Below are 23619 nucleotides of genomic sequence, written 5' to 3' on the forward strand. Positions count from 1 at the left end.
TATATGGAACCACATCATACAGAAATTAGTAACCCAGTATGGGGGGACTGTGCTGCTGTGCTGCAGGTACAGGGCTGGCAACAGAAATCTTGGGGCCCAGTACACTGATAGATCTGGGGGGCCCACTGCATATTAAACGTGTTTTTTTTTTTTTTATTGTTATAAAATAAACATAATTAGTATTCACTAATACCGGAGGGGGGTTCCAGGCAAGTACCCTACAGGAATCCAGGCGGGTGCCTTTATTATCCATTGCTAGGTACTGCACTGCTGCAGATATGCTTACAGACTCTGAGCCACTCAGAACCTTGGGCCCCTCACAAGCTTGGGGCCGGTACAGGTGTCCCCCTTGACCCGCCCTGTCGCCTGCCCTGTGCAGGTATGGGATTTACGCAGGCTGGTGTGACTGGTGGTGCCACCCAAGGTGCAGGGATATTCAAACCTGATGGGCAAAAACATGCTGCACTGCAGGTGGGGCAGATGTAACATGTGCAGAGAGAGTTAGATTTGGGTGGGGTGTGTTCAATCTGAAATCTAAATTGCAGTGTAAAAATAAAGCAGGCCGGATTTACCAAATCTAACTCTCTCTGCGCCTGTTACATCTGCCCCACCTGCAGTGCAGCATGGTTTTGTCCATTTGAGAATAAGCCGCTTTGCGATAAACTCCTAGGTTAGGATGATGGAAGGTCGTCCTGCCCATCTCCCGCCAGGTCTACCACCCCAGAGCATATGTCCGATTACAGTCGTATCTCCTTCTCCAGGGACAGAGCTGGTGCTTTGAAAGGGTTTGTGAAGTTTTCTGATTCTTCCACTGAAAGGAGTCCTGCTTGGTGCTAAAAAGCCAATGGAAAGCTTACACGTGCCACATAGATGTGGGCATAGTGCCACTCATAGGGTTGTAATTCTGCCAGTAATCAGAAATCCATAGGAACACCCGCCTGTATTCTGAGTCTGCCGGATCTATGAGATTGCACCACCCCCCAGCCCTCCACATACACGGGCAGCTGGCATCACTATAATCTGCTGTAGCACCAGCTCCGTCCTTGGCACAGGAGATCTGACCAAAAGGAGATAAATCTCTGCATCCGACAATGACTAGGATGCAGCTGTCTCTACCTGCCCTGGGCATCAGTCTCCTACCTGCCAATGCCGGATGCCACCCTGTTACCACCCACTAACGTCCATTCAGCCCTAAATGAGAAACAACCAACACGGGTACAACCCCGAATCGCTGTGTAATTAGATTATTTCCCCCCCAGTTATGCCCCTGATCATCCGTCCCCAGAGGGTGGATGGTACTTAGAAAGATGCTCAGTACCCGTAGATGTCACTACTCTAAGCGCTGTGATCGTCACCCCAGGAACCCAGCATAACGAGGCAGAATATTGTCATTCCGTTAATGAAACCTTGGATTTTCTTGAACAGTGCGACCAGGCTGCAATTATGAGAATAGGGGAATATTTTGGAATGCATTAGGAGGATGTCACCAGCCTTTGTATGTCGGCATTACAGCGTACCAATACACTGTGTACTTTATGACACACCCAATGCCGAGGGCACAACACTGCTTTTCACTACTGTAAGGAGATGGTCGGCCATGTGTACTACTACTACTAAGTAGTAACAGATAAGCTTAGGTCACAGCTCCACCTGCTGGTCACCAAAGGCAATGCACCTGCTTTACATGTTTGATCAAACATTATCACAGAAGTCTGCACTATGTAGTAATATTAAAAATGTATTGGGGGGGAATTTACTGGACTCTTTTCCTAAACCACTCTCATTCATATATTAAATAGAAATAATGGTTAAGCGACAATTTTGTTTATTTCTTAATCATTTTCTGCAACCCTTTAGTTGGAAAAAACACAATTAGGCCTGAGAACTGCTAGAACGTATCACTTCTGCTGCTGACCTACTTGCCGGAAGACTGAGGTTATCCATCTGTAATCAGGGGGGCTGCTGGTGCTCTATATTAGGTAGAACCCAGTATTATTATTTATTTATTACCAGTTATTATATAGTACACACATATTCTGCAGCGCTTTACAGAGTATAGTTGAACAGTCACATCAGTCCCTGCCTCAGTGGAGCTTACAATCTATATTCCCTACCACATGTACATGCACACACAGACATTCTAGGGATAATTTTTTGGGAGCCAATTAACCTACCGGTATATTTTTGGACTAGGTGATTCATCGCGCCCTACGTAATCACACCGTCGTAAGGGGCTGCGCCCCCTTAATTTGTGAACATTTGTATATGAGAAAGATGGTTAGAATTGTATGAAAGATGGCCTGTATTGCAACTTGAGTTATAGGTGAAATGTGTTAAATAGAGAGCATATGATTTGGAAGGGGGTGTGTGGGCATAAGGGGGACTAAAGAGGAGGGTGGGAGATACTGTGCAGCTTCTGCCAGTGGGTGAGGGTCCAGCGTGGCAGCACAGGAGTACAGGATGGTGGCCCTGAGTCAGTGTCTCCTCCTACTGGGTGGGAGTTAGGGTGCATGAGAGCAGGAGGCTGGGCTATGAGGCATGATAGGGGCATGTGGGCAACACAGCGTCAGCGACTCCCCAGTGGTGGAAGTTACGGTTCAGGAGAGCAGGAAGCTGGGTAGTGATAGGGGTGTGTGAGTATACGGGGGACTAAAGAGGGGCTTAGGGGTGCCGTGAATTGCGGGAGGGGCGCGGGGGTGCCGTGAATCAAGGGAGGGGGGGCGCAGGTGTCCGCGAATCGCGGGAGAGGGCGGGGGTCTGCAAAGCGTAGGAGGGGGCGTGATTTGCGCGAGGGGTGTCGCAAATCGCAGGAGGGGGGTGTCACGGGGTGGGGCCGCGAATCGCGGGAGTCGCGGACGGTGCCGCGAATTGCGGGGGTGTGCTGCGAATCGCGGGAGGGGGGTCGCGGGGGGGTGCCGCGAATTGCCACAAGAAAAAATCAACACAGAAAGGTCAACACATTTAAATGTTGACATAAGTGTGGCACTTCATTGGTGTCCATTTCGACACATGAGAATGAATATGAAAACATTCAAAAAGTGAAAAATAATTCTTCAAAACTCATGTCAACCTTTTTCATTGTCGAACATAGCCATGTCAGTGTTTTGCATGTGCCATTTAATCGTGGGGTTGCCGTGAATGGGGGGGAGGGAGGTGGGGGGTGTCTGCGAATTGTGCGGGGGGGGGGGTCGCGGAGGCAGCCGCGAATTGCGGGAGGGGGGTCGTGGGGGGTGGGTGACGCGAATTGCGGGAGGGGGGGGTCTACCGCGAATTGCGGGAGGGGGTCGCTGGGGTGCCGCAAATCGCCACAAGAAAAAATCAACACAGAAAGGTCAACACATTAAATGTTGACATAAGTGTGGCAATTCATTGGTGACCATGTCGACACATGAGAATGAATATGAAAACATTCTTAAAATGAAAAAGAAATCTTCAAAAACTCATGTCAACCTTTTACATCGTCGACCATAGCCGTGTCAGTGTTTTGCATGCGCCATTTGATCCTCGGGTTGCTCTGAATGGTGTCCGCGGGAGGGGTGTGCCATGAATTGCGGGGGTGGGTGCTGCGAATTGCAGGAGGGGGGCGCGGGGGTTGCAGCGAATAGTGGGAGGGGCCCCGCGAATTGTGGGAGGTGGGGTCGCAAGGGGGTGCCGCGAATCGCGGGAGGGGGGCGGGTGGGGGTGCCGCGAATCGCGGGAGGGGGGGTTGCGGGGGGGTGCCGCGGATCTCGGGGGGTGCCGCGAATCGTGGGAGGGGGGGTCGCGGGGGGGGGGGGTGCTGCGAATCACGGGAGGGGGGGGGCGGCGGGGAGCGCTCACCTGGTGTGTCTGGTGAGTAGCTGTGTCTTTGCTGTGTGATGTAACATGGGGAGGCAGAGGGTGTCTGGCACTGTGGTCTCACTGGGCTGGTTCTCTGTCATGTGAGTCAGTCATGTAAGTCAGAGGCTCCACCCAGTGTTAGAGAGTCAGACACACTTTGAGTGACAGATGTAGCCAAATATATAAGAGATTGTGGAAGGAAACCAGAGTACCTGGAGGAAACCCACGCAAGTACGGGGAGAATATACAAACTCCGCACAGTTAGGGCCATGGTGGGTATGAGTATATCCCCTTCCCTGTGTACAGTCCACTCGCAGACACTGCGTAGTACAACGGGGAAGAACATTGACACTAGAGCCCAGTATAACCCCTTCCCTCTGTACAGTCCATTCCCCTGCACTGCGTAGTACATCGGGGAAGAACATTGACACTAGAGCCCAGTATATCCCCTTCCCTCTGTACAGTCCATTATCCTGCACTGGGTAGTACTTCGGAGAAAGAGCATTGACACTAGAACCCAGTATATCCCCTTCCCTGTGTACAGTCCATTCCCCGGCACTGGGTAGTACATCATGGAAGAGCATTGACACTAGAACCCAGTATATCCCCTTCCCTGTGTACAGTTCTTTCCCCGGCACTGGGTAGTACATTGTGGTAGAACAGTGACACAAGAACCCAGTATATCCTCTTCCCTCTGTACAGTCCATTCCCCTGCACTGGGTAGTACATCAGGGAAGAACACTGACACTAGAACCCAGTATATCCCCTTCCCGGTGTACAGTCCATTCCCCGGCACTGGGTAGTACATCAGGGAAGACCACTGACACTAGAACCCAGTATATCCCCTTCCCGGTGTACAGTCCATTCCCCGGCATTGGGTAGTACATCAGGGAAGACCACTGACACTAGAACCCAGTATATCCCCTTCCCTGTGTACAGTCCATTCCCCGGCACTGGGTAGTACATCAGGGAAGACCACTGACACTAGAACCCAGTATATCCCCTTCCCGGAGTACAGTCCATTCCCCTGCACTGGGTAGTATATCAGGGAAGAGAACTGACACTAGATCTAAAGATATCCCCTTCCCTGTGTACAGTCCTTTCACCGGCACTGGGTAGTGCATCAGGGAAGAGCACTGACACTAGAACCCAGTACATCCCCTTCCCTGTGTACAGTCCATTCCCTGGCACTGGCTAGTACATCAGGGAAGAGCACTGACACTAGAACCCAGAATATCCTCTTCCCTGTGTACAGTCCATTCCTTTGCACTGAGTAGTACATTGGGGAAGAGCACTGATACTAGAACCCAGTATATCCCCTTCCCTGTGTACAGTCCTTTCCCTGGCACTGGGTAGTACATAGGGGAAGAGCACTGACTCTGGAACCCAGTATATCACCTTCCCTGTATACAGTCCATTCCCCTGCACTGGGTAGTACATCGGGGAAGAGCATTGATACTAGAACCCAGTATATCCCCTTCCCTGTGTACAGTCCATTCCCCTGCACTGGGTAGTACATCAGGGAAGAGCACTGACACTAGAACCCAGTATATCCCCTTCCCTGTGTACAGTCCATTCCCCTGCACTGGGTAGTACATCAGGGAAGAGCACTGACACTAGAACCCAGTATATCCCCTTCCCTGTGTACAGTCCATTCTCATGCACTGGGTAGTACATCGGGGAAGAGCATTGATACTAGAACCCAGTATATCCCCTTCCCTGTGTACAGTCCATTCCCCGGCACTGGGTAGTACATCAGGGAAGATCATTGATACTTAAACCCAGTATATCCCCTTTCCTGTGTACAGTCCATTCCCATGCACTGGGTAGTACATCGGGGAATAGCACTGACACTAGAACCCAGTATATCCCCTTTCCTGTGTTCAGTCCATTCCCATGCACTGGGTAGTACATCGGGGAAGAGCACTTACACTAGAACCCAGTATATCCCCTTCCCTGTGTACAGTCCATTCCCCGGCACTGGTTAGTACATCGGGGAAGAGCACTGACACTAGAACCCAGTATATCACCTTCCCTGTATACAGTCCATTCCCCTGCACTGGGTAGTACATCGGGGAAGAGCACTGACACTGGAACCCAGTATATCCCCTTCCCTGTGTACAGTCCATTCCCCTCTACTGGGTAGTACACCAGTGAAGAGCACTAACACCGGAACCCAGTATATCCCTTTCTCCGTGTACAGTCCATTCCCCTGCACTGATTAGTACATCAGGGAAGAGCACTGACACTAGAGCCCAGTATATCCCCTTCCCTGTGTACAGTCCATTCCCCGGCACTGGGCTGTACATCAGGGAAGAGCACTGACACTAGAACCCAGTATATCCGCTTCCCTGTGTACAGTCCATTCCCCTGCACTGGGCAGTACATTGGGGAAGAGCACTGACACTAGAACCCAGTACATCCCCTTCCCTGTGTACAGTCCATTCCCTGGCACTGGGTAGTACATCATGGAAGAGCATTGACACTAGAGCCCAGTATTTCCCCTTCCCTGTGTACAGTCCATTCTCATGCACTGGGTAGTACATCGGGGAAGAGCACTGACACTAGAACCCAGTATATCCCCTTCCATGTGTATAGTCCATTCCCTGGCACTGGGTAGTACATCAGGGAAGAGCACTGACACTAGAACCCAGTATATCCCCATCCCTGTATATACAGTAGGTGATGTCCTACATCCTTGCTGGCGGGTCGCCAGAACGTACGCGCTGGCGACCCGCCAGCAGCCTCGCCAGCGAGGAGACTGAGACGCGCGTGCGTCTCACGCGCACGCGCGTCTCAGTCTCCGTCGCTAGCGCGACGGAAACCCTGTCCGTCTCCGCCTCAGGGAGACGGACAGGGTTAGGGGGGGTTAGTGGGGGGTGCGGGCAGGCGGCGGGGACCCCGGGTCACCGCCGGCAAGCCGGCGGGGACCCGGGGAACTGATGGAAGCGCCGTTGGAAGGGGACGCGCGCGCCCTCTCGTGCGCGCGCGTCCCTTTCTCACGATCGCCATGGCGCTGGTGGGGGATGGCGGCTGGCGACGCCAGCGCCATCCCCTGCAAGGATGGGACCTGACCCATCTGTAGTCCATTCCCATGCACTGAGTAGTACATCAGGGAAGAGCACTGACACTAGAACCCAGTATATCCCCTTCCCTGTGTACAGCCCATTCCTCTGCACTGGGTAGTACATCGGGGAAGAGCACTGACACTAGAACCCAGTATATCCTCTTCCCTGTGTACAGTCCATTCCTTTGCACTGAGTAGTACATTGGGGAAGAGCACTGATACTAGAACCCAGTATATCCCCTTCCCTGTGTACAGTCCATTCCCTCTGCACTGGGTAGTACATCGGGGAAGAGCACTGACACTAGAACCCAGTATATCCCCTTCCCTGTGTACAGTACATTCCCCTGCACTGGGTAGTACATCAGGGAAGAGCACTGACACTAGAACCCAGTATATCCCCTTCCCTGTGTACAGTCCATTCCCCTGCACTGGGTAGTACATCAGGGAAGAGCACTGACACTAGAACCCAGTATATCCCCTTCTCTGTGTACAGTCCATTCCCATGCACTGGGTAGTACATCAGGGAAGAGCACTGACACTAGAACCCAGTATAATCCCCTTCCCTGTGTACAGTCCATTCCCCAGCACTGGTTAGTACATTGGGGAAGAGCACTGACACTAGAACCCAGTATATCCTCTTCTTTGTGTACAGTCCATTCCCATGCACTGGGTAGTACATCGGGGAACAGCATTGACACTAGAACCCAGAATATCCCCTTCTCTGTGTACAGTCCATTCTCTGGCACTGGGTAGTACATCTGGGAAAAGCACTGACACTAGAACCCAGTATATCCCCTTCTCTGTGTACAGTCCATTCCCATGCACTGGGTAGGAAATCGGGGAAGAGCACTGACACTAGAAACCAGTAAATCCCCCTTCCCTGTGTACAGTCCTTTCCCCGGCACTGGGTAGTACATCGGGGGAAGAGCACTGACACTAGAACCCAGTACATCCCCTTCCCTGTGTACAGTCCATTCCCCTGCACTGGCTAGTACATCGGGGAAGAGCACTGACACTAGAACCCAGTATATCGTCTTCCCTGTGTACAGTCCATTCCTTTGCACTGGGTAGTACATCGGGGAAGACCATTGACACTAGAACCCAGTATATCCCCTTCCCTGTGTACAGTCCATTCCCCTGCACTGGGTAGTACATCGGGGAAGAGCACTAACACTAGGGCCCAGTATATCTCCTTCCCTGTGTACAGCCCATTCCCCTGCACTGGGTAGTACATCTGGGAAGAGCACTGACACTCGAACCCAGTATATCTCCTTCCCTGTGTACAGTCCTTTCCCCGGCACTGGGTAGTACATCGGGGAAGAGCACTGACACTAGAACCCAGTATATCCCCTTCCCTGTGTACAGTCCTTTCCCCGGCACTGGGTACTACATCAGGGAAGAGCATTGACACTAGAAGCCAGTATATCCCCTTCCCTGTGTACAGTCCATTCACATGCACTGGGTAGTACATCGGGGAAGTGCACTGAAACTAGAACCCAGTATATCCCCTTCCCTGTGTACTGTCCAATCCCCGGCACTGGGTAATACATCAGGGCAGAGCATTGATACTAGAGCCCAGTATATCCCCTTCCCTGTGTTCATTTCCATTCCCCTGCACTGGGTAGTAAATCATGGAAGAGCACTGACACTAGAACCCAGTATATCCCCATCCCTGTGTACAGTCCATTCCCCTGCACTGGGTAGTACATCGATGAAAAGCACTGACACTAGAACCCAGTATATCCCCTTCCCTGTGTACAGTCCAATCCTTGGCACTGGTTAGTACATCGGGGAAGAGCACTGACACCAGAACCCAGTATATCCCCTTCTCTGTGTACAGTCCATTCCCATGCACTGGGTAGGAAATCATGGAAGAGCACTGACTCTAGAACCCAGTATATCCCCTTCCCTGTGTACAGTCCATTCTCTGGTACTGGGTAGTACATCGGGGAAGAGCACTGACACTAGAACCCAGTATATCCCCATCCCTGTGTACAGTCCATTCCCCTGCACTGGGTAGTACATCGGGGAAAAGCACTGACACTAGAACCCAGTATATCCTCTTCTCTGTGTACAGTCCAATCCTTGGCACTGGTTAGTACATCGGGGAAGAGCACTGACACTAGAACCCAGTATATCCCCTTCCCTGTGTACAGTCCATTCACCTGCACTGGGTAGTAAATCAGGAAAGAGCATTGATACTAGAACCCAGTATATCCCCTTCCCCGTGTACAGTCCATTCTCTGGCACTGGGTAGTACATCCGGGAAAAGCACTGACACTAGAACCCAGTATATCCCCTTCCCTGTGTACAGCCCATTCCCCTGCACTGGGTAGTACATCAGGGAAGAGCACTGACACTAGAACCCAGTATATCCTCTTCCCTGTGTACAGTCCATTCCTTTGCACTGAGTAGTACATTGGGGAAGAGCACTGATACTAGAACCCAGTATATCCCCTTCCCTGTGTACAGTCCATTCCCTCTGCACTGGGTAGTACATCGGGGAAGAGCACTGACACTAGAACCCAGTATATCCCCTTCCCTGTGTACAGTCCATTCCCCTGCACTGGGTAGTACATCAGGGAAGAGCACTGACACTAGAACCCAGTATATCCCCTTCCCTGTGTACAGTCCATTCCCCTGCACTGGGTAGTACATCAGGGAAGAGCACTGACACTAGAACCCAGTATATCCCCTTCCCTGTGTACAGTCCATTCCCCTGCACTGGGTAGTACATCAGGGAAGAGCACTGACACTAGAACCCAGTATATCCCCTTCCCTGTGTACAGTCCATTCCACTGCACTGGGTAGTACATCAGGGAAGAGCACTGACACTAGAACCCAGTACTTTATATCCCCTTCCCTGTGTACATTCCATTCCTTGGCACTGGGTAGTAAATCAAGGAAGAGCATTGATTCTGTTACCCAGTATATACCCTTCCCTGTGTACAGTCCATTTTATCAACAATGAAATCCAACTGCTCAATTAGATTTTTTTTATTTTAACAAATTATTAAAGAAACAGTATTTATGTAGGTAGGATGAGGTGGCAAATTTGAATCCAAATTCCAAACAAAATCACATTGTAGCTGATTTAAGATTTGTAATGAGAGCTTCTCTAGCCTATCCAGGCACACTTATCATGTTTTGTCAAAGGGGGAGGGGCTCAGCTGTAGCACCACTTACTGCTTCATTCTATTCTATTGTTTCACCAATCAGCTTCCCCTCCCTGTGATGTTACCAGTCTCTGGGCAGATTACTTATTGTAATGTCTTTCAGCTCCTGACTCCCCCAGATATAGTTATACATTTGTCCGCTACCCATAATGCAGCATGGAGGGGCTCAGTGAGGGCGGCAGTGTAGGTGTGTAAGTGTCTGATTGGGTCACACAGAGAATAAAAGGACAGCTGTCCTGCCTCATAATCCAGGTATATCCTCACTGTGTCATAGGGGATATTGTTAGGTAACTGGATCTCTGTACTGTCATGTATCACTGAGTACCGATTATACCACCTACACAGACACCAGGACTTGTTATTATCTCCAATGCCTGACTGGTCTCCTCCCCTGTCTATACTGGGATAACACATCCCCACCCTCCAGTACCCTGAATTACTGACATCCACCTCCCAGTAATGTCGCCCTGAGGAGAATCCCCTGGTGCTTATTACCTGATTACCCTGAAATCTCTCTGGTGTTACTGGGTGATTCTGGTTTGGTGACTCAGATGCAGATTTCCTGTCACCTGATATCTGTATATAATTACCAGCTGTGGTTACATCCAGTAATAGGTCTGTAGCTTCCTGCACATAGATCCCTGTATTTATCCCTGTTATTATATCAGATAATGTGTGTAATGTCCCTGAGAGGGATCCCACATCCAGACCTCCTGCACCATGGACCTGGTTATCATGTCTCTCTGTGTCCTCAGTGTCACACAAGTCCCCTGTGTCCGGTTCCTGTAAGACAATCACTGGATCAGACATGTTACACAGCTCCTCAATGTGACGCATCTTCCCGGACAACTCGTCCTTCTTTATTTCCAGCTGCTGGATCAGATCAGAGACTGAGAGTGAAACGCGCTGTTCCTGCCTGGAGATCTCACTCAGGACTCTCTTCTCCAGGTCTTCCAGCTGTCTCCTGATGTCTCTAAACAGGGCAGTGACTGTCTGTTACACCCGCTGCTTTTCCCTGATCCTCTCTCCTGCGCTCCTGCAGTCTCTGGACTCTATTCTCAGTCTCCGCTCTCTTTGTGGTCAGTTTCTGCAGAACATTCCTCAGCTTCTCCTTCTTCTTCTCAGAGGCCTTATCCAGCATCTCCACCAGATGTCCACGATGTTCTCCAGCCAAACTGCAGGACACACAGATACAGACAGAGTCCTCAGTGCAGTAATATCTGTAGAGCTCTTTATGGACGGAGCATTTCCTGTTCCCCAGAGCTGTGGTGGGGTCACATAAGACGTGTTCTGCTGACTTGCTGTGTACTCTCAGGTGTTTATCACACAGAGAAGCCTCACACATCAGACAGGACTTAGCAGCAGGTACAGGAGAGTCCACACAGTAAGTGCAGCAGATCCCAGTCTCCTCCTGATCTGGCCGAGCAGACAGGAACCTCCCCACTATGTTACACAGAGGAATGTTCCGTATCAGTGCAGGACGCTCCTGACACTCTGCTCTGCACTCAGGACAGCTATAAACTCCAGCCCCCTCCTGTGTATCCAGCACACGATCAATACAGACCCGGCAGAAGTTGTGGCCACATCTCAGGGTTACAGGATCTGTATAAATGCTCAGGCAGATGGAACAGTCCAGCTCCTGTCTCAGATCAGCAGACGCCATCGCTGCAGCAGGAGGGAGAAATGAAAGTGAAAGTCTGACACTCAGATACCAGTGAGGTCACATTCTGCACACAGGGGAGGGGAGTTGTCTCTCAGATACCAGTGAGGTCACATTCTGTACACAGGGGGAGGGGGAGCTGTCACCCAGATACTGGTAAAGTCGCATTCTGTAATCAGGGGGAGGGGGACCTGTTATAGCAACAGGCTCCTTTATGACAGAAGTTCCCAAACTTTTTTGAATCAAGTCACCTGGAGAATTTGAATTTTTTTCACAGCGCTCCTAGGCTAAAAGGGTTACATTTAATAGAATGCAATTTTTTCACACTTTTTAAAATCGCACCATATTGCCGCACATCGCACTTTTTGAAATAGCATTTTCCTTTGTAAACCGTATATTTAATGGGATGCGAATATGCAGCTAAAAAGTGCGATAAAGTGCGAAGAGATGCGATGTGGTGCGATTTTATGACACTTAAAAGTGCGATTTTTCCCGGCAGTCATGTGCGAGTTTAGGGCCAACCAGAGTGCGAATTACAACACTGCCTCCGCAAACCAAATAACCCCCTAACCTATTGGCCCACCTAAGTCCCCTACATTATGCATCACACCGCCTATATAAAGGGGCACAGGCGCCATTTTAAACTTTGAAAGGTAGTAAGGAGTATGGAAAGGAGAGGAGGTATGCAGCAGCAGTGCCAAAGGAGCCAGGGGGAGAGGCAGCAGAGGAATGCTGACACCCAGCACATTGAGAGGGAGAGGCAGCAGTGTGGCAGGCAGCATGGCCACAGCAAGGCCTGGCCCAGCCCGGAGGAGCAGGCACAGCAGGAGGAGGTGGAGGACCCTATTGAATCCACATCCCATGCCCTAACACAGGACCTCTTCACCACTCAGACAGAGGAGGAGGGCCACATCTCCTCTGCCCTGGAGGAGGAGGGGGACATGGCCATAGAGGAGCTGGAGGAGGAGGGAGAAACTGGATGCACCTAAAGTGTCCGGAAGGTGCGCTTTTCCTATGAAGAAGTCAAGGCCATTATCCCTATATACCGGCTGCTGGGAAAACATAATAATAGAACCACTGCACAGCGCAAGAGGGCCATGTGGAACTCCATAACAGAGGCGGTCAACGCAGTCAGCAGTCATAAACGCATCGTCAGAAATGTCAAGAAACATTTTAACGACATTAAAAGGCAGCTGAAGACCAAAATGACCACTGAGGTCATAGAGGCTACGCAGACTGGAGGAGGAAGCCCCAAACGTGTCTCCTACACCTCCTATGAGAAAAAGTTAAAGCAGATCATCCCACCAGAGGTCCTTCCTGGGCTCCATGTGGCGTATACAGATAGGCCACCAACACCACCCCAAGCTGGTAAGTGGGCCCACATTTCATGTACAACATACATTGCAATGTTTTATAACTGTAATGCTCTCTTGTAATGTTAGCATAACAATAGTGCTGCTGTGGAACTACATATCCCAGCAAGGGGAACCTAGATAAATGTCATGCTCATAGATAGAATTAGTTGATGATGCTGGGCCATGTAGTTCCACACCTGCTGGTTTAGGAGAAATGTTTATCAGATTTTTTTACAGGTTAACATGGCTGTGGCCCCAAACATAGGTGTCATGTTGGTATAGCTGAAACGCCTCCATACAGCAGATTTGCGGCCAGTTTTCAGTCAAAATCAATATTTATTATATCAGTCAATCATTTTTAAAAAAAGAAATGCAAAATAATAAAATTAATTAGTGGTGACATCACCATGTGAGTATTTAGGGTTATTTGTAACATAAAGAATCATGCTGGTAATAAATGCTGGCCATGCAAGGTCTCTAACGCCTGTCCATCATTTCCTTTGCAGATTATCCATCCCGAAGTGCTGCCGCACCACAGCGCAACAGACCGATTGGTGCTGATGCAGAGGCTATTGACATAGACCTATCCCCATAAGGGTGGTGCCTGAAGCTCAATGTGTGTGCAATCTATGGCTCCCAGCACGTTTGGAAATGCTGAGAGCCTATAGAAAGCCACCTTAAGGTCCTGCCACTCGGACTCAGAACGTGGGAATCTGATGTATGTGTGCCACAACTTCTTTAAAGCAAGTAACACTTGATTAAAATGCTTTGAGAAAGTGGCTTGTGAGACCCCCAAGGACCACGAGGTCACAGACTGAGTTGAGCCTGTGGCCAAGTAGAGGGCACACATTAATTTCTGCAGCCCAGACACTGCATTGTTGCCACCCCCATAAGGGTCCAAATCATCTCTCACCTCCTCATATAAGTCCAACAGGTTAATGCAGTTCAGGCGAAACATCCCCACAGCCCATTGATCCGAGAGGGAGTCCAGGTACAGCCTAGCACGATACCTACCTGAAGCACGCAGTAGTCGGGGTACCTGGATCTGGTGTGCAGCTTCCTCCCTCCTTCTGCGCAGCTCCTCCAAATGCACAAAATCACAAAGAGCCAACTCCAAACCACTCTGCAAAATCTCCATTCCTAAAACCCTCACAGGTGTCCTTAATGATGTTGGGGTATATGTAGGGGATTTTATGAGTAAAAATGAGTGAGCAAATTAACCATTTCTGCACTTGACCAAAGTTGCTTCTGGGCCAATTCGCCCATCAGAACCTTAGAATGGGAAAACATCTGGATGCGATAAAAATGCGAATTTTTACCGGCAAGTGAGAAAGTTGCGAGTTATCGCTCAAAAAGTGCGATTTACGGGATTTAGCGCACCCTATTAAATTGGCGATTTCTGCTAAAAATGTGATAGCGCCATTTTGTTGACTAATTATCACCAAAAATCAAGACTCGCAGCCTATTAAATGTAACCCATAGTTTCTTATTAAAATATTAAATTGAGTAGATTGTGTTTATCCATACCTCCCAACATTTGACTCCTCCAAGGAGGGACAGTGCGCACACGCCAACATTTTGGGGGTGTGGCACTGTTGCAAGGCCACACCCCATTTTTGCTGCTGTCCTCGGTCTGCACCCCAGGGCATTCTACCACCTTACAGATACTGTACCTCATCACTGCAGCACACTCGCCAGCAGAGTGTATCTATCTGTCCTGGATCTGCACCCCAGGGCATTCTACCACCTTACAGATACTGTACCTCATCACTGCAGCACACTCGCCAGCAGAATGTATTCATCTGTCCTCAGTCTGCACCCCAGGGCATTCTACCACATTGCAGATAATGTACCTCATCACTGCAGCACACTCGCCAGCAGAATGTATCTATCTGCGCCCCAGGGCATTCTACCACCTTACAGATACTGTACCTCATCACTGCAGCACACTCGCCAGCAGAATGTATCTATCTGTCCTGGATCTGCACCCCAGGGCATTCTACCATCTTACAGATACTGTACCTCATCACTGCAGCACACTTGCCAGCAGAATGTATCTATCTGTCCTCGGGCTGCACCCCAGGGCATTCTACCACCATACAGATAATGTACCTCATCACTGCAGCACACTCGCCAGCAGAATGTATCCATCTGTCCTCGGTCTGCACCCCAGGGCATTCTACCACCTTACAAATACTGTACCTCATCACTGCAGCACACTCGCCAGCAGAATGTATCCATCTGTCCTCGGTCTGCACCCCAGGGCATTCTACCACCTTACAGATACTGTACCTCATCATTGCAGCACACTCGCCAGCAGAATGTATCTATCTGTCCTGGATCTGCACCCCAGGGCATTCTACCACCTTACAGATACTGTACCTCATCACTGCAGCACACTCGCCAGCAGAATGTATCCATCTGTCCTCGGTCTGCACCCCAGGGCATTCTACCACCTTACAGATACTGTACCTCATCACTGCAGCACACTGGCCAGCAGAATGTATCCATCTGTCCTCGGTCTGCACCCCAGGGCATTCTACCACCTTACAGATACTGTACCTCATCACTGCAGCACACTCGCCAGCAGAATGTATCCATCTGTCCTCGGTCTGCACCCCAGGGCATTCTACCACCTTACAGATACTGTACCTCATCACTGCAGCACACTCACCAGCAGAATGTATCTATCTGTCCTAGATCTGCACCCCAGGGCATTCTACCACCTTACAGATACTGTACCTCATCACTGCAGCACACTCACCAGAAGCAGTACCGTTACATGCAGGGACCTCTGTGCGTTATAAGCAAGTTGGACTGCGGCCACATTCTGCGCATGTGTTTGCTGGCTGCATTCGCATCTGTAAGCCCACACCAGCAATTGTCCTGGGCACTTCTCAGTCACTTCTCTGCAAGCCCTGACCGGGCGTTACTGGGGGCAACAAGGCATGCGAGTCCATGGGTGTGTTGTGGTTGTGTAGTTAGAGTTGTGTTCTCTCCTGAGTTGTGCACATGCTCAGTACATGCCCTTAGCATCGGGTCGGTGTCACTGTGGGGACCGGATTGGTTCTGATCCTATTTATCTTTGAATGCAGTTTGGATTTTACCTTTTTATTGTGCTTTGGGTTTGTCCTGTAGATATAATGATGTAGCGGCACTCGGCCCTGTCCTCTGTATACTGCCAGGCACTGATACGTCCTCCTATAGGGGCGCATTTATCAACATATTGCGATGCCGGCGCAGTGGCATCGCCGGACATCACATTGCGGTGTTGAAGTACACCGCCTGAATGTATGATTAAAAGGGCGCAGGGACAGGGCTCCGAAAGGAGCCTGTCCCTGCTAAGCCCTGACCCGGAAGCCGGGGGGTCTGCGCATGCGCGGTTATGCGCTGACCCCCGCCGACCCCTGTGACCGCACTGCCCCGCTCGGCAGTGCGATCCCGTAGCCATAGGCTAGAATGGGCTATCGCCATCCCAGAATTGCGATAGCCCAGGGATGCGAAGCCGAGCTGCCCGATGTTAATACATCGGGCAGCTTCACATCCCCCATAGAAACCTATGGGGGATGAGGCTGGCGGCGGTGCAGGGGGATCGCAGCAGGAATCGGAGATCCCTTTGATACATTTAGGAGATACTTAATATTTGCGGCTAAACCCCGAAAACTGGTGTTTTCGGGGATTTAGCCGCAAATATGGTTTGATAAATGGGCTTCATAGTCCTTATAGTACTAGTAAATGGATACAATCAGCCCATCTCATGTCCCGGAACACTCAGTCACGTAAAACATAATAGAACTCAGAGCGGAAATGATTTCAATAATTTTCCTTCCCAGATGAAACTTTGTTCCCCGGAGAAGCCACGAAACCTTCCGCAGGTGCCAAGGAGACGCAAAATGACCCTTTCTAAACCGCAGAGGCAGCCGCTCTTCCAAGACCTGGGTGCTAAGAAGGTCTGTACAGCTTTTATGTTACTCCATAGATTAATATATAATATTTATTGTGAATTCTGAAATCTTCACACAAGCTTACTGACCGCTCGTTCTCTGTCACTGCACCTAGCTCCGCCTCCCCTCCTTGTCAGCTTGCCATTGGCCTCCCCGAGTGCTCTGTCCTGGGCTTCCCCCACTTCCCTCTTTACACATCTTCCTTGTAGATCCCTTCTAGAGCTTTCATCTCCCAATATAACCAATGACATCATAATCTACCATCCCCTGACCTCTTCCAGCTGTGACTTAGGAGTCTGTGTACTAAGGGGGTTATTCAGATCGGATTACTGGGCAAACTTGCAGCCCAAACATTTTTTGATTAACCGAGCATGTATACGTATCAAGTATGCGCAAGGTCCCTCTGTAATCAAAAAACAGCATGGGTGACAGTCAATCTCTTATATATTTAGCCAGATCTGTCACTCATCTCCTGTGTGTATAACGCTGGGCGGAGTTACAAGAGTGCTTGACAGCATTATACACACAAAGTCTAGCCAGATTCTGCCCCCCGTCTGGCGTTATAGACAACCCCCCCGCCCCCCCTAGGGAAAAGACCAGCATTACACACACACCGCCCCTCGTACAGCCTGAGCTACACCACACGCCCACCATTATACACCACAGCCAGCCACCCCTCGCCACTAGGGGGCGGCATGAAGTCATCCTCACATGCACGCCGCCCTGACTGGAACACACACACACCCCCGCCAGCGGGTCTGTCCACACCCCCTTTTTCATAGCAGCGGGTCCACACACACACACACACACACCCCCATGCACAGACCAGGACCCTGTTGGGTGTTTGGGACTGGTGAAGTTTGCCAAAAATAGTCATATTGTCCCCCATTTTTTGGGAACCAGGATGGGCCCTTGAGCCTGGTGCTGGATTTAGAAATCATGGGGGTCCCCTTTTTTTTACCCCTGAATTTCTAAAACCAGGACTGGTTCTTTCATGCTCAGGAGGGGGCCCCAATTTTTATTTTTTTTTACACAAATCGCACATTTTAATGACTAAAAATCGCACCACATCGCATTTTTCAGCCTTTAATTCGCATCCCATTAAATAGTAAAAAAAAAAAAATTAAAAAATTTAGCGATTTAAAAAAATGCGATATGGTACAATTTCAGAACCATACAAAAATTTGCACCCTATTAAATGTCACCCCATATTTTTTTTGTCCCCTCTCCGGAGCATAACCATCCCCGGGCTCAAAGAACCGGTCCTGGTTTTAGAAATTCAGGGGTCAAAAAACATAGGGGATCCCCAGGATTTCTAAAACCAGCACCAGGCTCAAGGGCCGGTCCTGGTTCCAAAATACGGGGGACAAAATGACGAGGGGTCCCCCCCCCCCCCGTATTTTGGCAAGCAGCACCGGGCCCAAACAGCCAACAGGGTAATGCCACAGCTGGGGGAAATTTATGCAAATTCCCCCGGCCAAAGCATTCATCCCCATGGCTGGTTAGCCTGGGCAGGGACCCTGGAGGAGTGGGGACCACCCCAATAAAGGGGGTGGTCCCCCCCCCCGCACCCCTCCAGAGTTAACCCTGCCCAGGCTGTCCCCGGTGTCCCTGCGTCGGTGGGCACTGGGCTGATAAATGGTTCATATTAGATGAACCTATTGTGTAATATTGTGGAACTACAAGTCCCAGCATGCAGGGCATTAAATGGCCCGTTGGGTCTTGTAGTTCCACAACATGATAAATAGTGAAATAAAACACACGAACGGTATAACTTTATTACATACTACATTCATTCACACATACATTACGTGGTGCAGTTTGCCAAAAATATCCATATTGTCCCCCATATTTTGGGAACCAGGACCGGCCCTTGAGCATGGTGCTGGTTTTAGAAATCATGGGGATCCCCAATGTTTTTTGACCCCTGAATTTCTAAAACCAGGACAGGTTCTTTGAGCCCGGGGCTGGTTATGCTCAGCACAAAATCGCACATGTGCATTAATTCGCACATTTTCATGACACCATATTGCATTTTTCAGCCGCTAATTCGCATCCCATTAAATAGTCAATTTTTTTCAAAAAATGTGTGATTTAAAAAAGCGATAAGGTGCAAATTCATAAAACTTACTAAAAATCGCATCATATTAAATGTCACCCCATATTTTTTTATCACTGTCCTTTCGCAAGTTGATTAACAGAAAGCCAGTGTTTAGGGGGGGGGGGGGGGGGGGGGGGTAACCAGCTGTATTCTGGGAGTGTCAGGAAACGCAGGCGTGTCCAGGGGTTTGGAGGGAGGGTCTGTGATGTCAGCTCTGCCCCCGATCATCCTGCTTCTATCACAATAACTATCGCTACGCACAAACTGTACACACTGGGAAATCATCCGGTGGTGAGCAGCTTGCAATGGGAATTAGCCCCCCTAGGACAATTTGGATTATCATACGGCTAACCACAAATACAGCCCCGATATTGTCACCAGAGTGTCACGTAGAGAACTGCTCCGTTCCCCTCTCTTTCTGTGTCCTTACTGCAGCAATATTGTTTCCACAACGTAACACATCCACAGCGTGAATTCAACTGTTTAACATAATGGGCGGGGCTTAGTGACATCGCACTCAAACCCCGCCCCTCGAGCAGCTGCTGAAACTCTCCTCTCCGGGCTTCTCCCAGAGAAGAGAATATTAAAGTCGGCAAACCTGATGTAATGGGCCTGTGAATTGCAGCCTTATATACGTGTGTGTGTGTGAGTGTGAGTGTGTGTGAGTGTGTGAGTGTGTCTACACTTATAGGAACAGCTGCATTAATATTTATATTTGGGTCTTTTGCAGATCGGCCTGGCAGATATAGATAGAGCAGCTGATACATACTGTGTATTCCACCAGTCTCCCACCTTCTTATAAGGAGACCTGTGCAGGCCACATCCAGTAACGTCAGACCTATATGTACATGAATATGGATCACCCCTTAGTATACAGCATATTTCTCCATCAGTCTGTAATAAGTAGTTCACAATGTCCTTATAATGAGCTTGCTGTTTATCTCTTACCAGGACCCCCCCCCCCCCCGGCTTCATTTCGTGATTGATTAAAGTCATTATTCAGTTAAGAAACATCCTCTCGTGTAATTTATTTAATAGTAAACAAAATCCAGTTGCAGAATGTACAGAAATAAATGAGAATAAGTTGGATAGAGGAGTGTTGTGTCATACAGAGGTGCGTCAGACATTACAATGTTTCTGCACCAGTTTGGAAGTAGCATCAGATCGCTTCTATGTGCTGCTGGGGACCCTGCTCCTCCCACTATATAACTCTCAGTCTGTGGCTTCCTGCTGCCCCATTCCCCTCCTCACATCATGTCATTGCCCCTGTTACATGCAGCTCTGTCCTCACTGACACATCACTCATCTCCTGATATACTCTGTGCTGCTGGGGACCCTGCTCCTCCCACTATATAACTCTCAGTCTGTGGCTTCCTGCTGCCCCATTCCCCTCCTCACATCATGTCATTGCCCCTGTTACATGCAGCTCTGTCCTCACTGACACATCACTCATCTCCTGATATACTCTGTGCTGCTGGGGACCCTGCTCCTCCCATTATATAACTCTCAGTCTGTGGCTTCCTGCTGCCCCCATTCCCCTCCTCACATCATGTCACTGCCCCTGTTACATGCAGCTCTGTCCTCACTGACACATCACTCATCTCCTGATATACTCTGTGCTGCTGGGGACCCTGCTCCTCCCACTATATAACTCTCAGTCTGTGGCTTCCTGCTGCCCCCATTCCCCTCCTCACATCATGTCACTGCCCCTGTTACATGCAGCTCTGTCCTCACTGACACATCACTCATCTCCTGATATACTCTGTGCTGCTGGGGAACCTGCTCCTCCTACTATATAACTGTCAGTCTGTGGCTTCCTGCTGCCTCCATTCCCCTCCTCACATCATGTCACTCTCCCTGTCACATGCAGCTCTGTCCTCACTGACACATCACTCATCTCCTGATATACTCTGTGCTGCTGGGGAACCTGCTCCTCCTACTATATAACTGTCAGTCTGTGGCTTCCTGCTGCCTCCATTCCCCTCCTCACATCATGTCACTCTCCCTGTCACATGCAGCCCTGTCCTCACTGACACATCACTCATCATTAACAATTCCTCTCCGATCCAACCTGCCATGTGGCACCCACCCAAAGATTGCGGTATAAGGCAGAGACTCCGCCCCCTTGTGTCACATGACTTATTTGATAAAGCATTCCATAAAGACGTTTAAATTGTCCTGACAAACACACGTTGTGTTGCAGCGTACAGGAAATACTTGGTACAAACCAGAGAGCAGCATAGATGGTGTAGTGGTTAGCATTACTGCCTCCAGCACTGAGGTCATGGGTTCTATCCCCACCATGTGTTATGTATACGGGGCAGTACGGATGGTGTAGTGGTTACATTACTGCCTCCAGCACTGAGGTCATGGGTTCCATTCCCACCATGGCCCTAAAAGGGAAAAACTATTCCACTTATCTACTACTCGTTCTGTGCGGAGTTTGTATATTCTCCCCGTGCTTGCGTGGGTTTCCTCTGGGTACTCCGGTTTCTTCCCACATTCCAAAAAATATACTGGTAGATTAATTTGCTCCGGAACAGCGCTGCGGAATATGTGTGCGCTATATAAGTAACTGTAAATAAATAATAATAAATAATGTCTCAGGAACTCTGATATTTAAGGGAACTCGGCAGCGCTTCCACTTACAGGGGTGGATACCGATAGTATCTGTTAGAATTGGGTAGAAAACCGTTATACAGGGCACATGGAAAGCATAGATGCCGTCAGTTCCAGCCGCAAGCAGACACTGGATTTTATACAGGTTTTGTGCTAACCTCGCCTTGTTGTGTGTCTGGCAGGTCTCTGTCATCTACCTTGTGTTCAACGCCGACGGAGAAGTCATTACAACCAAGGTGAGTGGCTCTGTATTCACCGGCGATGGCACATTACTCGTGTTACCGCTGACGTCAAATACAGAATAAATCAGAACTGACGCTCGGCGTCTCCCATAGCGGTGGCTGTAATAAGCTATAAATACAGCCATTTGTCAGCTACATGCAAAAGTAGCCAGTAGTTATCCTGCATGCAAAATAATGTATTTGCCCCCTCGCGGTGCAGAATGGTTTGCACCAGGTGCACAGTTACTAGTATATTTTGGCTCTGCTCCCATCTGGGAACCAGCCCTGTAAGTGCACAAATACTTCCCTGTCCCTGTGCAGCAGTAATCTGTCCGGAGCTGGTAGTGAGATCACTGAATAAGATCCTCGACAGTCGGAATTCAATGTTCCCGAGTGTCGGAAAGTGGGCGTGGCGGAGAAAATGGCAGCAGGTTGTTGAAAAACGGGCGAGAATTCGACAGTCTGTGGTCATTTATATCGACAGCGATCTGATCCTATAGGGAGGGAAATCTCTGTTACAGTAAATTACTGTCTATATCCTCGAGGCTACAATGCATATTGCAGACCTCATGTATTATTTTAGACAATTGTCCGGTACTTACTGTCTTTATCCTGATTTTCTGTTCCCCTCCGTCTGTTCCCCTTCTTCTGTTCCCCTCCCTGCTTTTCATTTTCATTTTTCCCAGAGGTGCAAATGATCTACTTGTGTTTATTAATATTTATTAATTAATATTAATTACCCCCGCCGCTAAAACCTGTTATTGCCACGGTAACCCGGGTCGAGGCTCAGTGGTAACTGCACCCTAAAAAGAAAACTGGGTCCAGTGACTCAGGAATCCAACCCACAGGCAGCAGCCCGGTAGCGGCAGTGTAAACGGGTTCTGTATTCAGCGTGGGCACAGGGGAGCGACGTTCTGTTTGTGCGCATGCACCGGCTCTTTGGGCAAACGGATGCAGCAAATTGATTAATCGCTGTCCCATTTGCACGGATCGGGGGGGGGGGGCATGGGGCAGCGCGCACGGGTGGTGCCCATGGGAACGCTGAAAACGCTGGCCGTTCCCATGCAAATGGCACAGTGGCCGGCAGGCAGCATTTAGTTGGCTTGCAGAGCTGTGAAATTTGCAGCTTTTGAAGTCAACCAGAATGACCTCCTTTATCTCTAAGAGCCGGGAGCAGAGAGACTGTGCCCGTGTAGACAGCGCAGAACCGGGAATAACCCATGTCAGAGCTGCAGTGGATACGGGGTCTGTCCTGGGATCCAAATCCAGAGTCAGACCCGGGACCGTCTAGTATCCCATATCTAAAGCTGGGTACACATATATACAATCGTCGGGCCGTTCTTCCAATCTGGGGGCAAACGGCCGTTCGATTGTATAGGTGTGTACGCTGTCCCAATTGCTGCTGTGCGACCGATAAACGGCCAAAAACGCTCTTGGCCGTCCACGGTCGGTCGGTCGAAGGTTCTTTGCTGCTTAATATTTCATCCGACAGGACGGCTCCATATCGGAACAAAAGTGAAGTGTGTACGCACCTTCTATCGATATGCTTGACAGTTTGACAAAGCACGGTGGTATGCTGCATTATGAGAGACCCTGTAACCCTTTGCCTGCTGTTTTAACTAATGTGTGTTTAATGTCTCACTGCTCAACACTTTAG

General features: G+C 49.7%; 2 protein-coding genes and 1 pseudogene across 2 annotated transcripts in view; 2 read left to right on the forward strand and 1 right to left on the reverse strand.

The window, feature by feature from the left end:
* Positions 1-23619, forward strand: part of AGBL3 (AGBL carboxypeptidase 3) — an 85745-nt gene that overhangs the window by 54149 nt on the left and 7977 nt on the right. Inside the window, exons 14-15 of the mRNA XM_083180087.1 lie at positions 16795-17027; positions 21924-21977. Of these exons, the coding sequence (XP_083036213.1) occupies positions 16795-17027; positions 21924-21977 (287 nt within the window). The remainder of the gene's footprint in view (positions 1-16794; positions 17028-21923; positions 21978-23619) is intronic.
* LOC146073739 (E3 ubiquitin/ISG15 ligase TRIM25-like) lies at positions 9856-11781 on the reverse strand (annotated as a pseudogene).
* LOC146073741 (myb-related transcription factor, partner of profilin-like) lies at positions 11576-16721 on the forward strand. Its single transcript, XM_083181141.1, has 2 exons — positions 11576-13090; positions 13584-16721. The coding sequence occupies exons 1-2, from the start codon at positions 12820-12822 to the stop codon at positions 13670-13672; spliced, it is 360 nt and encodes a 119-aa protein (XP_083037267.1). The 5' UTR covers positions 11576-12819; the 3' UTR covers positions 13673-16721.

Source organism: Crinia signifera, chromosome 4, assembly GCF_055691185.1.
Source record: "Crinia signifera chromosome 4, ASM5569118v1, whole genome shotgun sequence".
In the NCBI taxonomy this organism is placed as follows: Eukaryota; Metazoa; Chordata; class Amphibia; order Anura; family Myobatrachidae; genus Crinia; species Crinia signifera.

Bases quoted from the DNA above. Each gene is read 5' to 3' on its own strand.
- LOC146073741 (XM_083181141.1), top strand. From the start codon at position 12,820: ATGTGGAACTCCATAACAGAGGCGGTCAACGCAGTCAGCAGTCATAAA. The intron at 13,091-13,583 runs GTAAGTGGGCCC...TTTCCTTTGCAG, and splicing joins ACCAACACCACCCCAAGCTG to ATTATCCATCCCGAAGTGCT.